Genomic DNA, 15,943 nt, shown 5'->3' on the forward strand with positions numbered 1-15,943 from the left:
AAAGCTAAAGTTGACTTATAGGTGCATTTGAATCTTGTCTTGAATTTAAGACTAAACTAATTCGGACCTGTGTGGACTTGTGTTGGAGTGCTCACTTCTCTTTTGCAAGTCTTCTCTATATCAAGATTAGCAAGACGGTTGAGTGCCAAATTTTCGTGCTCAAACTAACCTATTCAATTTTGAATTAATCCAGGCTTGAACATCCTTAATTACGTTGAGATCACTTTTTAATTTGTACACATAGATTCGTAGTTTGTAGCCACATCATAACTTGTGTTAAATATTAATATCATGTTTAATGGTAGAGACTGTACTAATTTAAAAGTACATAGATCAAATCATCGTTACTTTTGAAAGTTTAGAGATTAAATCGTTACTTTAATGAAAGTACAATGACCAAATATATTTGTTTAACTTACCTTTAATATCTATTCTAAGCCCTCAACATGGTGAGCTTGCAGTTAAAGCATCTTGCTTCTTTCTTAAAAGTCGTAGGTTCAATCTTCATCCCCACATTTGTTATACTAAAACATTTATATATCAATTATAAACATATTGTTACAACTTTTAAGTTCTTTTTGAAATATAGCATAAGTGTGAGTTCTCCTTGTATTTTTTACTACATTTTTTTTTTGAAATGATAATGCTTATGTATTAAGAAGAAGTCACGTGGGCAATAGAAGACAACAGATCCTCCTCAACAAGGCCACAAAGCCAGAGGGGAAAAGAAGATGTGCAGAAATTGGAAAAACCCGATTGAAACCCACATTTAGCCAAAGAATGTGCTGGGCGGTTTAAAGCACGAGGGACATAATTGAAGGAGCAAAAATCAAGAAGACCAGCTCGCTGCAAGATGTCGTGGACCCAGACGCTTGAGGCTGCCAAAGATTTCGACTTTTGTTGAAAAAGAGAAATTGCTTGAAGGGAATCCGATTCCACCATAATTTTCCTGCAATTAAGAGTTTGAGCCTGCTCCAATCCTTGTATAATCGCGAGAAGCTCCTAAAAGTGGCGGAAGATAGAATGGGTGGAAGAAGGATCCCGTTGCACAAATTGTACCAGAAGAGTCCCGAAAAATAAAACACACGCCGGTACCTTGAATCGTCTCCTTGCATGTGGCATCCGTGTTTAGCTTCAGGCTATCAACAGTCGGAGGAACCCATGACAGATGAGGACTGTCACGCAAGACAACTAAAGTGGGCAAGCTCTGAACTTCTCGAAAGGAGTTTGCATAAGAGGTAATCCAACTAGTTTTTACCTCAACATTAGGAATTTGTTTTTGTTGGTTCAATTGATTGCGATCATTCCAGATTGACCAACATGTGATGGCCGCAAGCTCCTTCTCACCATTGGAGAAATTGTTATGAATATGATCCTAGAAATCCGAGAAGGCCAGATGATGATGATGAAGAAATTGACACCAAGGGAATAAAGTTTGCCAAATTTGATGAGCCCGTTCGCACAGAAAAATAGCATGACCCGAGGTTTCAACATACTTCCTACAACACGGACAAAAGGGTAAGACCTCAAGCCCCTTTTCATAAAGATTATTTATAGTAGGAAGAAGATCATGGCTAGCTTTCCATAGAAAAATTCTGATCTTTGTTGGGATTTTAAGCTTCCAAATTGATTGCCAGAAATTGCCCATATTAGTTGAACAGCTAGGTTGATGAGTCATATTTAGAGTCATGTAGAGCTTGTAGGCACTCTTAACATTGAAAAAACCACGGCGATCATAATGTCACTGCCATCTATCCGGTAAATTGAACTTACTTAGAGGGATAGACCGGATATAGTCAATATCTTCATGACAGAAAAGAGATTGAAACTTCTGTAAATTCCAACAACCCGGTGGGGAAATAAGATTTGAGACCAAAATGTTGAAATCTAAAGAAAATGAGGAACTAAGCAAAGGTCGGAAAGACCTTTCTCGCAGGATCCAAGGATCATGAAACAACATTGTAGAATGACCCGAACCAATACGCTTCCTTAATCCTTTAGACAAAAGTTCCTTGCCTCATAGAAGACTCTTCCAAAAATAGGAAGAATGGAGATGCGCCTCAACTTCAAGCAAGGATGAATCAGAGAAATATTTTGCTTTAATAACTCTAGAAACAAGCAAGTTAGGATATTGAAGAAACCTCCCTGCTTGCTTAGCTAGAAGAGCCTTATTAAAACCTTCAATGTCACGGAAGTTTAGTCCACCAAGGTTCTTAGGAAGGCACACTCGCTTCCAACTCATCCAATGAATCTTCTTATGATCACTTGTAGAACCCCACCAAAAGCGAGCAAAAATCTGCGAAATATCCTCACAAAAGTCTTTCGGAAGACGAAAAACACTCATTGCATAGCAAGGAATGGCTTGGCCAACACTTTTGATCAAGACTTCTTTACCACCAACAGAGAATAAATTTTGCTTCCAACCTTGCATAACTTTCCAGATTCGATCTTTAATAAATGCCCAATCTCGACTTTTCCTTCTAAAGAAAGAAGAAGGTAGGCCAAGGTAATTCCCCAAATCCGAGACGAGCTGAACACCTAAGAGAGATTGGAGATATTCCTGGCGGTTTGAATGAACATTCGGTGAGAACATTAAGGTAGATTTTGAGAAATTGATGAGTTGCCCAGAAGCTTTCCCATAGGTGAGCAATAAATTCTTTAACTAAAAACACTCAAGCTCTTTTTAGCTTTGAGAAATATTAAACTGTCATATGCAAATAGAAGGTGAGAAATTGTAGGACCGCTCGTACCTATGGAAATTCCATTAATATTCCCGAAAATGTTGGCATTGTAGAGCAACCTCGAGAGACCCTCAGCGCATAGAAGAAACAAGTAGGTTGACAAAGGGTCTCCTTGACGAATACCTCGGGAAGGAGAAATGTCACCTCTTGGCTCACCATTAATCAGAACAGAGAAACAAGCAGTTGAAATGCAATTCATAATGCTCGAAATCCAGGCAGGCGCAAAACCCATCTTAAGCATCAATTTCTCCAAATAACACCATTCCACTCTATCGAAAGCCTTGCTTAAGTCCAATTTAAGCACTGCCAAACCATTTGGGCCCAATTTCTGACCCTGTATAATGTGAAGACACTTATGTGCAATGATGATGTTGTCACTAATAGCACGATTAGGAACAAAAGCAGACTGAGCGGGAGAAATGATCTCCTGAAGAACAAGCTTGAGGCGATTGGCTAGGACATTAGAAACAATTTTGTAAGGCACGTTACATAAGCTTATGGGTCTAAAATCAGAAACTGACATTGGTTGTTTGGACTTTGGAATAAGAGCTATGTTGGTAGAATTCCATGCTTGAAGGCTGCCCCTATTATTCAAAATATGTAGGCATTCCTCGACTGTATTTGGCCCCACAATATCCCAAAAATTTTGGTAAAAAAGAGCTAGGAAGCCGTCAGGGCCTGGGGCCTTTGTAGGAAACATTTGATTAAGGGTTAGCTCTACATCTGCTTTTGTGAAAGGAGAGAGGAGCTGCAGATTCATTGCATTAGTCACCACAGTAGGAATGTGTCAAAGGACAGCTTCAATAGGTGAAGATAGAGTGGAAATAGGAGATAAAAGCCTCTTCAATCTCAGAAGCATCCTCAGTCCAATCCCCATTTTCTTTAGAAATCCCATGAATAGTGTTGCAACTCCTTCGATGCCTTTTTATGAAACCATTTCGTGTTTCTGTCCCCCCCATTTCAACCAATCCTCCCTAGAACGTTGTTTCCAATAAATCTCCTCTTGTTCAAGAAGGTTTGCCAAATCAGCTTCCAATTGATGCACATAATTAAAATTAATGGGAAATGACTTACTATATGCATCAGCTAGAGCTTTCTTTTCGCCCGAATTTTAGAAAAATACCTTGAATGGAACTATCTCCCTAGTGAGACAGGGCCTTATAGGCTCGAGCGAGGTTGGTAATTAACGGAAGTGATCGCCCTCCACTCGACCCGACTCAAGAATCCTGGATAATGTTAAAACAGGAATCATTGTAGGTCCAACATTTCTCAAATTTGAAACTCCTTCGCTTAAAACGTTGTTTTCTGAAATTAGAATGTTGGGACAGAATAAGCACAATGGCTCTGTGATCAAACTTGGACCAAAGGGGATGTTGAGGCAAGGCCTTCGGGAATAAATTGATAAAAGAGCTATTACAAATGAATCTGTCCAGCCGTCTCCATTGTTGTGTAGAATCATGGTGATTATTGCACCATGTGAAATGGTCACCTGTATAGCTCATATCAAATAGAGAACAAGAATCCAATGCTGAACGAAAGTTAGAGATAAGACGATGATCCGGACGGTCACCAGTCTGTTCATGGGGCCATAAGATAGCATTAAAATCTCCACCAACCAGCCAAGGGGAGTCATCCAAATTGTGAATCCTTCGCAAGAGCTCCCATGAAAGAACTCTCTTGTGTGATTTAGGATGACCATAGAAACCCATAAAGCGCCAAGCAAAGTTGGACCAACGCACTATAGAATCAATATGATGAGAAGAGAAAGTTCGTATATTGAAGCGCCAAGCAAAGTTGGACCAACGCACTATAGAATCAATATGATGAGAAGAGAAAGTTCGTATATTGATATCCACTGGATCCTTCCAAAGCAGGCAAAGACCACCACTAAGACCTGTACTGTTTACAGTAAAACAATCAATGAAGTTTAGAGAGCTTCAATTTATTTGTTAATAGGAAATTATATTTCGTTTCAATGAGAAATAGTAAGTGAAGATTTTCCTGGCAAATAAAATCACAGGCAACTCTGAATGTCTGGAGATCCCCCAACCCACAGACATTATAGCATAAGGTTTTCATGGCTCCCGGCGAGGCTGCTCAGCAACCGTCGCTGTTGTAGGTAGAGAAAAATTAGTTGGGATAGTGATGGAGACATGTTTGCTTCTTTTGGGAACAAGATCAATTTTAGAAGGTATGTCTTTCCTCATGGAGCCAATGTGATCCAAATCAGGTTGATGAATGTGTTTTTAAGCCTCACGTACACGTTTCTACACATCCGTAGATTTCCCTTGATGGCCGGGAGAATAGTATGATCAGTAGGAGCCAATTGACTATCATTGATTGCATCAGCAAGGTTTATGGAATCATTAGAATCCACATTAATTCCCTCCATAATTACGGTTGCATGATCCTTATCCAGCTGGGTTGGCGAAACTAAAGGAGCAGTAACCTCCAAATTCAATTTTGTTTTAATACTAGCATTAAAGTCCTCCTGGTTGTCGACTAACGGCTTTGGATGGGTAACCGTAGCCGACTGAGGTTGTGTCTCCGATGGGTTTTCCGGTTGCTGCACAGATTCTGGCGGCAACTTTGGAGAAGGAACAAAATTACAATGTTTTGTCAAAATATCCTAACCTGAATTGGATGAGCTTGAAGCACTTCCTCCCCCATTGGCAGTAGATGCAGGAATAATTTTGTTAGGAGCCAAAGTATGAGAATTCTTCAAGGTTCCTTGAAACCGAAGCCAAAGACAAAAATGTGACGTGATATGATGAGCTGTAAAAAAACACTAATGGAAGAGTCTTAATCATATTTGAAACGCGTTTAAGAGGAGAAGCATATTTGGGTTAGAGTAAAATATATTGTTCCTTCTCTCACAATCAAACAATTTGGGGAACCAAAAATTTTGAATGGGACTACAGATGTTGAACACAATTTGATACCCCTTTCACAATCAATAGTCGAAAAGGATTTGCGCCTACAATAATTTTATTTATGGCGATAGATCTTTTCAAGGCAAAAAGAAAAAATTATTAGCAATTTTTCATTTTCTCGAAGAAATTTTCCTTTATCGATAAAAAGTTGGGTGTCGTACCCTGTCATTTGGGCGGTAAACAAAGAGTGACGAATTTTTAAGGCTTGTGCCAATGAAATAAAGGCATCGGGAAAAAGAACTTTTCTCAACGTTATTCCAAGGGGATCGAGCTGGACTCCTTGGAATCCTTTCTCTTCACATGGGAAAAGATTGTATGCACCATATTTGCAACAAAAATTATATGTCAGATGCGATCTAAAGACTCAAACTAAAGAAGGAAGGTCAGAGTTATATTTCGCTCAGCAGATTGACCTTTAGAGTTAGAGAGATCTTCAAAGAACTCGCGCAATCCGATCTCAATCAAAGTCAAGTTTGTAAGCAGTAACTTTGTTGTTCGTGTCTTCACAGGATCGACTTGAATCGAGGTGAGGTATAACCACGTTAGCTCGGTCACCTTCAGGATCAGTTTGGGAAGAACTGCAAACATGGACGATTCGAATTAATCAAGCTACAATTAAAAACCGAGTTAAGGAAAAGTGACCTTACCTAAGTTGCCAAATCAAGTTGGCACGACATGGATGAGTCCCTGCTTCTATTGGTGATGAGTCATTCCCCATAGATGTAAAACCGTTAGCCGTTCCAGTCTTTGATTGAGGAAGAACCCTTAATGAATAGACTTGTCCCTTCCGAGTACAAATATAATACCTATACTCGATTTTGGGAATGGTCTTGACAATATGAGTGTCCAGTAGCTGGTCTACGGTTATTATCTCGGTATGGCCCTCACCCTCACGTTCCCTTCTATCAACCAAAGATAATAGCACTCACACAAACGTTCCCTACCTATTGGGAGCAAGCTATGCAGTGCTAAGTTCACTTTATTCAGGAATTCCTGAGCATAGGCATGAATGAGAGGACACACGTGGAACTCGAACAACTTCAAATAGAAACCTACGTGTTCAGCGAACGACTCCTCCAGCTTTTCGCCCTTCTCAAGATGCCTCATACCTATATAAGAGGGTACTTCATACTTCACCCTAATGAAGTATATGTATCCTCTACCGAGCTTAGATGAAAAATCCTCGCTCCTAAGAGTTTCTTCCTGACCTTCGAGAATAAAAGATGAATCTAAGCTAAAATAGCTCAACGATGAGCTACCATTAGACCTACCACTCCCCGAGCTATCTTTACCACGGTCTATCCTACACATCTCTACTAAAGCAACTAAAGAAAGCTAGGAAAAGCTAAGGAAAAGAAGACCAAACTTTAAAGGGGAGCGCCTGGTAGCTCAGCTTGGCTCAAGAGCAAAACTTATGAAAGAGTGAAAATTGAAGACTAACATGGTTACTTTATATATAGGAGCCTGGAGTCAATCTTAACCGTCCACATATCACCCAATAAGTGGCCCAGATTGCGCCTCAGATCAACAGTTCACTATTCGAGTGCGCCGCCTTGTCAGAGCGACTTTCCAAATTCTATCAGAGCAATCGAATCTATAGCTCAGCTTGACGCACCATGGCTCAGTTGAATCAAACACCACTCCATCAATATCTTCTGCCAGGTTGGAGCTCGTACCCGCTGGAGAAGGGGCCAATGTTGGAGGGACAATACAAAATGACACCTAGACCCTAGCTCGTGATCGTAAAAGACGATCAACTAAGCTAACGGAGAAGACTGAGCTGAGACTAGAACTCAACTATTGCGACTCATCTTCCCATTAGACTGACTTGAGGACTTCGACCTCAAATCCGACAACCGACTTGGGGGCTCGACAGCCAAAACCGCCGATTGGAGCGATTCCAACGGCCCTCTCCCCCTGCCTATAAAAGGGGCACTCTACCTCCTTCATCAGCTACGTAATTCTGCTCCGAGAACGACTTACCGTAGCTCGTGCCTTTCTAATTTGAGTATTAGAGTGTTTGTTCCCTTTGCAGGTCCTTCCTACTTAAAGTCGCATCTCGTCAACTTGTTCTTGCTGCCACATGATCGACCTTCGATAGCTCGACAAAATCCTACATCAACACTCCAAGAATACATCGACGGGCAAGAGGCAAGAGCAACGGTAATCAAGCAACGATCCAGATACGAGAGTGATGGTGGCGAAGTTCACACGGGTAGAAAGAAATGGGTAGAAGAGGGAGAAGAGAGATGAAGTCTAGTAATAAAAAATATATATTAATTAAATTAATATATTTTGTCTAACCAACAAATCAATTAAATGTCAAAATTTTGTTAGTGTTAAAATGAATTCAGCAATCGGTCAAGAGTGTTTCAAATTTCATGGACTAAATAAACACGGAATTTTGTCATAAATGGACAGAATTAAAATGGTGACCAAGATTTTTTTATAAGTTTTTAAATACAAATTTTATTTTGATGAATTGGCCTTTGGCCATTGATAGTAAGTAAGAACCCTTGGTTTGATTTCAACAAAAGAGAATGATTACAAGCAAATTCCACCCACCCCCTATCACAGATCCAAGGAGAACGGAATCACAGAAAAATGAATCGTTGAAAAGAAGCAAAGAATCATCATCAAGAACGAATCAGAATTTTGCACAGTGCGAAGGCAGACCAGTCTGTTGATCCACCGCTACGTTCTCCGAAACGCCGCATTTCAGCACATCCTGCCCTAGCTTCGCTCCGGCGGACTTGAGTCCCTTCAGCGAAACCGGCTGGTTGAAGAGGTTCAGCGACGGCAGTCTCGAAGCCGCCGGCAATTTCCCATTCGGTAAGAAATTTGCAAAGTTTTCTTTCAGTAATGGAACCTCGAAATCTTCCTTCTTGTGCTTCACCACGTTGTCTTTTGCACTTATGTGAGCGCCTGGTTCCATGTGGTTTGTTGAAAAACTGGCTTGATTTGGGAAGTTAGGGTACAGACTTACGTAGCCTCTTAGGTACATCATGTCGATTAGGAACTTCTTCCATGATGCCTGCCAACCGTTTGTTCTGGATTTGGGGATCTGAACTGGGTTCTCTTTCGCATTCTCAGTGAACCTTGTGTTCATGTAAACATAAAACTCCCTCCAATGCTTGGGGAAGAAAACTGCTCCCCAGCTGCAGGGGAGTTGGTGGAGGTAAGGCGTGTTTGGATGAATCCGCTTGAAGAACTCTGTTGCATTCCATTTAGGCCTCTCTTTCACCACTTCGACTAGCCGAGGTGTGTAAAGGGAGATCGAGGATAGTTCGGGTAGCGATACTTGTGGATCGTAGTGGTACGCTAGGAGGGCATATTTGATCCATAGGTAGTAGTATGGAGAGACTTCGATATCATCTTCGAGTAGGAGTCCATAATCATCATCTGAAGCTGGATACCAACTCTCGCTGACTGCTCGTATTAGCCCTCCTTGGATGATTCTCCTTCTGAGGCTTTTGGGGCCATGGGGCCACTCAAATGAGCTTACTAATTTTATTGTTTCCTCATCCACTTTACTGTCCATGTTGAAGCTGATAGGTATCTCGTCCCCTAGGTAATATGCATCTTTGAGCGATTTGAGAAGCCTTGTCAACGAGTTAGCACGGTTTTGAGTGATAATGTTGACTGAAACTCGCATCTTGTTCCAATCTGAAGAAAGAAAAATGAAAAAGTGTTGTTATGCTATGGCAAGAGTTTCCAACAGGAGAAAACTGAGGGAAAAAAGAAAGTTCTGAGTACTCTTACTTGGAAGTGCTGTTGGTCGAAGATCAGCCATCCAAAGAACTTTTGAAATGGAAGGCCTTGGTAAAAGAATCAGTGTTGTACCATTCAAGTTAGCCTCTGATGCCATTTTCAAAGCCTTCTTTACATTAGGATCAATGTCGGCCACTGTGATGACGACGCTGGGATTATGTATTTTGATCAATCCCTTCATACTAGCATACACCGCTTGCACCACGGGCACCTCAGAATTTGATATTCCAGAGAGAGCCCCAATGGCCAAGTCAAATATCTTGAACCTTCGTTCTTTACAAACCAACTTCGGCCATTTTAGAGAAGCTGCAGCATCTTCACATGTGCAAAAACCGCTTCCCGACACCACAATATAAGCCTTCTTGCCAACAGTGGACCTGAACTTTTCGAGAAGTGGCGCTAGTGCTTTAACTTCATCAACAGAATGAGCATAGAATAGAGCATCTATCTTTTGAGGATGCATGGCTGCCCATTGTGTGATATAACCAGTTGAAAGCGCTTTCCACCATTGATCATCTCGAACTTGAACAATGTCCTTAAATATCACAGTGGTTTCAGACACATAAGCCAGCCTGTGTTCACTGTCACCCCAGGTTTCCTTGTCTTTTGGGTCTACGGGAAGAACAAATGAGCCAGCATTTCTGTATTTTTGAAGCTGATAGCTGCATAATTTGGAATGCTCAACAATTAGGTAACCCGAACTTACAGGAAGGATAAGATCAAACTTCACAGCTAAAGCCATTTATAAGGTTTAAAAAAAAAATACTGATGGTGCTTCATTAAAAGGAGGTTCTATTGCACAGTATAGAAAAGCTCTCTCCCTCTCTCTATGTTTATTTATTCAGCATTAATCAACAAATATAATCAGAATAGTGACATAATACAGACAAATTAGGAGATATTGAAATATGAGTAGTGGAAACAGCATAGAGATCAGGCATGAACTTGAAGTTGATAAGTATAAAATATCTAACATAAAAGTTGACCAATAGTTGAACTGAGAAGAGAAGATTCCATTACAAAAAGTTGATTGAAATAGTGCATGATTTCTTTATTGCTCTCCACTAGTGTAGTTTCTAATGCTTTGATTTGTCACATTATATTATGATTTATGACCTAGTTGATTTTCTGTACTGTAGAAAATGAAGAATGCAGTAATGTAACTGTAGTAAAGTTACCTTAGATGGAGATCTTCCCCAGTTGCAAAGGTGAAGGGCGTTTCAATGAAAAGTGTCTTGACAAGCTCCGCAGATAAGAACCAAGAGCTGGAGAGAAAATCGACCTGCACAATTTTATCGATGGTGATGTCATAAGCAGGATCAGGCAAGTAAAGCCCTGCTTCCTTGGAACGGAACTTTCGATAACTTGGGAATGTGAAATCCTTCTGCCGAAATGGCAAAATCCTGCCTATGCTGCCCAAAACTGCATTCTTATACTTGTCTGTCCCTGCTACATGAGACAAAATCTGTAGCATTTTGCGGCCGGGGATCATGTCGTCATCAAGAATATATACCAAATCTGCTTCAGTCTGTAAAGCCATTTGGAACCTTCCATAGTACTTGAAGTCATAACTTGAACTAATGAAACTAATTCTTGAGTTATTATAGCTATCTACAATTCTTTCCAAAGAGAGCTCATTTGGACTCCCAAATGAAAGAACCCAAACGTGGTGAAAAGGAAGGGTTTGCTCAAGCAAAGAATTAAGCTGAGCACACAGAGTTTTCCTCTTGAAATGGTTCAAGATCACAGTAACTTTTGGCTTGTTTGGCCCTCTCAAATCCCACTTGGACTTCATTCCCATTAGCTGAGAAAGAGTTTCAGTTCCAAAGCTTTTGCTTTGAAAATCTAGAACCTCATTGTAAAGCTCTCTTTTTAACTTTATCATCTGCGCATCGTTGGACTTCTTCTGCTCAAAATCAATCTTCTCATTCTCACAAGCTTCCTCTGGAGTGATCGGTCTGAATTCCCCTTGTATCAGAGAGGTCGGTTCTTGGTATCGGCCCACAACATGGGTCGGTATTACAAACTGTCTCCATTGTTGAGCAATTCTAGTAGCCCAAGAGAAGTCTGGTTTGGTTCTCAAGTCTATTGCAGGGCTCACATAATAGAGTAGGAATGTTGCATATAAGGCAAAGGCAAACTGGAGACATGTGAGAGCAGCAACAAGCTTTGTTGAAGAACTTTTTGTAGGTCTCAACTTTCCCTTTCCTCCAACATAATCACTGATCATCCCTTCTAAATAGTCTCCATTTCTCGTGGTAGGATTCCGAAACATACCCATCTTAACCTGCAACTGAACAAACCACATATCAAACAAACCGAAAAGACTATGAACCTCCAAACCGAGCTAAAACTACTTTTCTTACCTTGAAACTGACCAATATTGTCACGGCGAAGCTGGGCAAAAGCTACCTGTGAGCTGAGAAACCTGTGAACAGATTGGAATGAGATATAAAGTTGGTGAAAATGAGTTGAGAAAGGGCTGTCCAGTCCAGAAAGTAGAGATATGAATAAGAAGTTGGGAGAGTTAGAAGAAGGAAGAAGCTTTTGGGATTGTATATAAAAGAGAAAAGGAAGTGTAAGATATGAGAAAGAGTGTTTGGAAATGAGAAATGCACTCAATGTCACATGGGGTTGACGCTTATAATTTTAGAATTTTTATATCAAAGTTAGAGTGCCAAATAATGCATTACCCTCCACTGCTTTTTGTCTTGTCTTGCAATGTTAAATCCCTCAAGATACCACTTACAAACCCCGGATTTGAAGCCTCAGAAACTGGCTCCCCCCTGCGTTTTTGGCACCTCCCTACTCTCACTCTACCATCTACTTTCTCTCTCTCTCTGAAATTTACTCTTTCCCCTCTCTATATAGAATTTAGAAAGTGCTTTTTAGAATATTATATTGTAAGACTGGTGAAAATTTTCGGCCGGCAAGGATTTGAGGCCTCTTAATCATACCGATTTAAAGGTCTCAGGTTCGAATCTTCTGGTGAGTTTAATACTAAAAGCCCTTTATGTCTCTTGGATCCGGGCCTTGGGGTGGGCGCAGTAGCCCCTGGTATAGGGGAGCAAAGCTTCGACTCCCAATTATTACTAGGAGCAAAGTTTCGACTCCCAATTATAAAAAAAGAAAAGAAAAAAAGAAGACAAAGGTGAAAATTTGAAACTACTTTTTAGAGAAGGTAGAGATGTATTCATTATCGTGTTATGCTCATAACTGACTCTATTACTCTCTCAAATTTCCTATCTATAATTTACTCTCTCTATATAGAATTTAGAAAGTGATTATTTTTAAACATTACATTGTGAATACATACGTGAGAGTTTGACCATACGACTTCTGAACGGGCTCTAGAAAGTAATCTCTATATCTACTCTCTCTCTCATTTACTCTCTCTAGAAAGTAATTTGATATTGATCTCTATATAATCTACTCTTTTTCTCTAGAAAATGATTGACAGATGCAGAGATACATATGAATGAACCTTAAATCTCTGAAACCAGAAACTTTTTTCTTTTTTTTAATATGTAGAAACCGAAACCCAAATCCCCAAAATAGCAAACACCCAGAAAAAGAGAGGCTTTCTTTTTCATTTTTAATTGTAAAGTAAAAAAGAGAGAGGTCAAAACGCCATATTTCAAGGCAGATCTGACTGCCAAAGCAACCTCCAAACAAAGCTGGGAAGGGCATGGCGCCATGGAAAAAGAATAACTTTAAAAAGCAAACCCAAAGGAAGACAACAAACAAAGAAGTCAATATACTTACAAAAACTTGAAGTTAAAGCAAATGAACCCAAACAGCTAACGATTTCTTCTTCAGCAAACAACCTAAAATTAAAGCCAAACAATTCTCCACAGAACCAAAAAATAAAAAATAAAAACCAGAGGCAGGACTTGGAATATTAGCAAAGAAGAACAAGAAGAAGAAGAGTTTTGGACTTCTTATACAGAAAAGATACGTAGAGAAATGAAGCAGCAAGTTCTGGAAAATGGGTTTTAGCCAAACTTTTATGAGCAATTAGAAAAATAAAAAAACCATAAGCTGAAAAGTTTTCTTTGTGAGTGAGTGGAGGAAGATGAAAAGAGAGTGGAAAGTTTGTGGGTTTGAATAAAGAAATCAAAATGTTGGATTGAAGATGAGGATTTGATTAGGAAGCTGAGTTGCCATGCATTATCAATTATTACCATATGAAATTGAGAGTTTTGAGACCATGCATAATTGGTTTTGGGTTAAATAATATAAAGTTTCATGGGGGGTTTGTGACATCTTTTTTTAATTTTTTATTTTATTTAGGTCTTAGTCTTTCACGGATGGGTCGGTTTAGTGACGTTCTTTTTTTGTTTTTTGTTTGGTTTTGTTTTTTGTTTGTGAGAAAAATATTAGTATAGGTGTTTTTCTTAGAATTATTACTATGCCTTTAGGTTAGGGAAATATTTTGTTTTTTTTTTGAGAAATGTCCTGAAAAATAAATTTGATTGCTTAGGTTTCGCTTGACAATGATTTTATTTTTAAAAATTATGCTTACTTTATTGCAATTTATTTGATATTTTTGTCATCTTTCTTAAGAGATATTTGAGTTCTTAACTAAACTTAAATTACAAAAAAACTACTATTTTTATTAATTTTCAATTTTGGCTTAAGTTATGAAAAAAAGGGTTTTTGAAAGTAGATAATGGGTAGAAATAGTGTTTATAAGCTTACTTTTAAAAAGTAGAAAACCCAAAACAAAATCAAATGAATTTTGGTTTCTAGTTTACTATATGAAAGGTATACAAGAACATTGCTCTCTTTTTACTCAATAAAATATATGATAAATATAAAAGAAATTAAATGCAATAAGGTTGAACGTACATCTCATTATTATTATTTTTTTAATATAACAAGTGGGTGTGGGACATTCGAATTAATGACCTCTTGGTTAGACACAGGTTCAAGTACCGATGAGTTAAGATTATTAAAAATTCTATTTTCAAGTAAAATTTTTTATTGTAACAAATTAATTGTTATTACATTTCTATCTTGTTTTTTAATAAAAAAAGATTGAAAAAAAATACCCCATATAAAATTTTGTTTTTCTTTCTCAAAAAAAAAAAAAAAAATACTCACTTTGAAAAGGGTATATGTAAGAAGAGAGGAAAAAAAAGGATATTTGTTACTTTGAAATGAAACAACACATATCACAATCAAAGTTTATGGTTCTTTTTGGCATCAAATTAGGATATTTTCTCTAGTGGGTACATTAGCATTCATTATAAAGCCTAAAGTTCTTGACCCTTTCCTACCAAAAGAAAGTTGACGACCTTTCCTTCCCCATCAATCTTCTTGATTTTCAACCAAATATCGATCTGTTTGAAATTCGAGAACATATATTCATCGTCGTCATCACAATAGCATTGGTTTATGCTTTCATGTAATGCACAATCAAAAAATTTAAAAATTTTCTCATTTTGAACGACATTAAAGTGATAGCCATATTGTGTGTCAACTATATTAAATAATTTATATCTAGAAAATGTAAATAAAATTGCACAAAATCAGACGGGAGTTTAGAGCACCAAAATAGAACATTTTTAAAAATGAAAACCAAAATTAAACCAAAGTTGAGTGATCCATAAAAATATAAGGTGTTAGCTTCTTCTTCTCTCCTTGAAACACATTTAAAAGCTCTGTCACAAAAAAAAAAAGAAAAAAAAAGAAACACATTGAGAGCATCATGCATCTAAGATTGAAGAATACTTTTTTCTAATTAATTCTAAAGGAAAAAATTAAATTATAAAAAAGCACTTTAACGCGTACAAATACGCGTGATTAATCATTTATTAACTTAAAAAGTAGAGTATGCTTATATATATATATATATATATATAAATGAAGGAAATAATGATATATATATATATTTTTAAATAGTAAAAAAAAATATGTTCTAAAAAAAAATCTCTATAATAGATATATTTAACTTATTGAAAATACTTATTTCGGGAATAATCACTATATAAATAATAATGGTCATGTTATCTATTTACACGGCAATAAGCTGTATTCAAGATTTCAAAGGTCGATGTCTTAATTGATGTCAATAGATAATTTGTAGAAAAATTATATGTAAAAATATTAAACTAATAAATAAGTCTTTCCTACTTTTAAATAAGTAAAAATTACTATATTAATATCATTTCCACATTAGTGATATTTTGTTGTTATATTTTTTATTTTATATATATATATATATATATATATTTGCAATACTATGGAAATATCGATAGATTCCTTATGTTTATACGAATCCGTGGATATATGGAAATATTGATACAACATGATTTTATACTCTTAATGTATTAGGGTTTAATATTGAGTAAAAAATGGGAGAAAATTGTGGAGTTTCATGTGGGTAAAAAATGGGGGTTAGGAATAATTCGTGAAGTTTGATCCACCGTGAGGATTAGATTGAAATTTCTATAAAAATATAGGACAGAATTGAAAGATCAAATCGTAAAGGCG

General features: G+C 37.8%; 1 protein-coding gene and 1 long non-coding RNA gene across 2 annotated transcripts; one reads left to right on the top strand and one right to left on the bottom strand.

The window, feature by feature from the left end:
• The first annotated feature begins 699 nt into the window (after positions 1-699).
• Positions 700-11,046, top strand: LOC148207751 (uncharacterized). Its single transcript, XR_015787685.1, has 3 exons — positions 700-1,238; positions 1,311-1,518; positions 10,585-11,046. It is a non-coding gene; the product is annotated as an uncharacterized LOC148207751 (long non-coding RNA).
• On the bottom strand, positions 8,245-13,616 carry LOC111020516 (uncharacterized). The gene is made up of 5 exons (XM_022297203.2): positions 13,211-13,616; positions 11,812-11,873; positions 10,624-11,738; positions 9,437-10,107; positions 8,245-9,340 (listed from the first exon to the last, which is right to left on the bottom strand). Exons 3-5 carry the CDS (start codon positions 11,724-11,726, stop codon positions 8,322-8,324), a joined length of 2,793 nt encoding a protein of 930 aa, XP_022152895.1. The 5' UTR covers positions 11,727-11,738; positions 11,812-11,873; positions 13,211-13,616; the 3' UTR covers positions 8,245-8,321.
• Between the last annotated feature and the right edge of the window lie 2,327 nt (positions 13,617-15,943).

This window comes from Momordica charantia, unplaced genomic scaffold (genome assembly GCF_013281855.1).
Source record: "Momordica charantia cultivar OHB3-1 unplaced genomic scaffold, Mcharantia_2.0 BLBB01000093.1, whole genome shotgun sequence".
Taxonomy (NCBI): domain Eukaryota; kingdom Viridiplantae; phylum Streptophyta; class Magnoliopsida; order Cucurbitales; family Cucurbitaceae; genus Momordica; species Momordica charantia.

Excerpts from the sequence above, each read along its gene's own strand:
- LOC111020516 (XM_022297203.2), bottom strand. The coding sequence starts at position 11,726 with ATGGGTATGTTTCGGAATCCTACCACGAGAAATGGAGACTATTTAGAA. Across the intron at positions 10,108-10,623 it reads GGGGAAGATCTCCATCTAAG|CTATCAGCTTCAAAAATACA; the intron begins GTAACTTTACTA and ends CAAATTATGCAG. Across the intron at positions 9,341-9,436 it reads TCGACCAACAGCACTTCCAA|ATTGGAACAAGATGCGAGTT; the intron begins GTAAGAGTACTC and ends TTCTTTCTTCAG.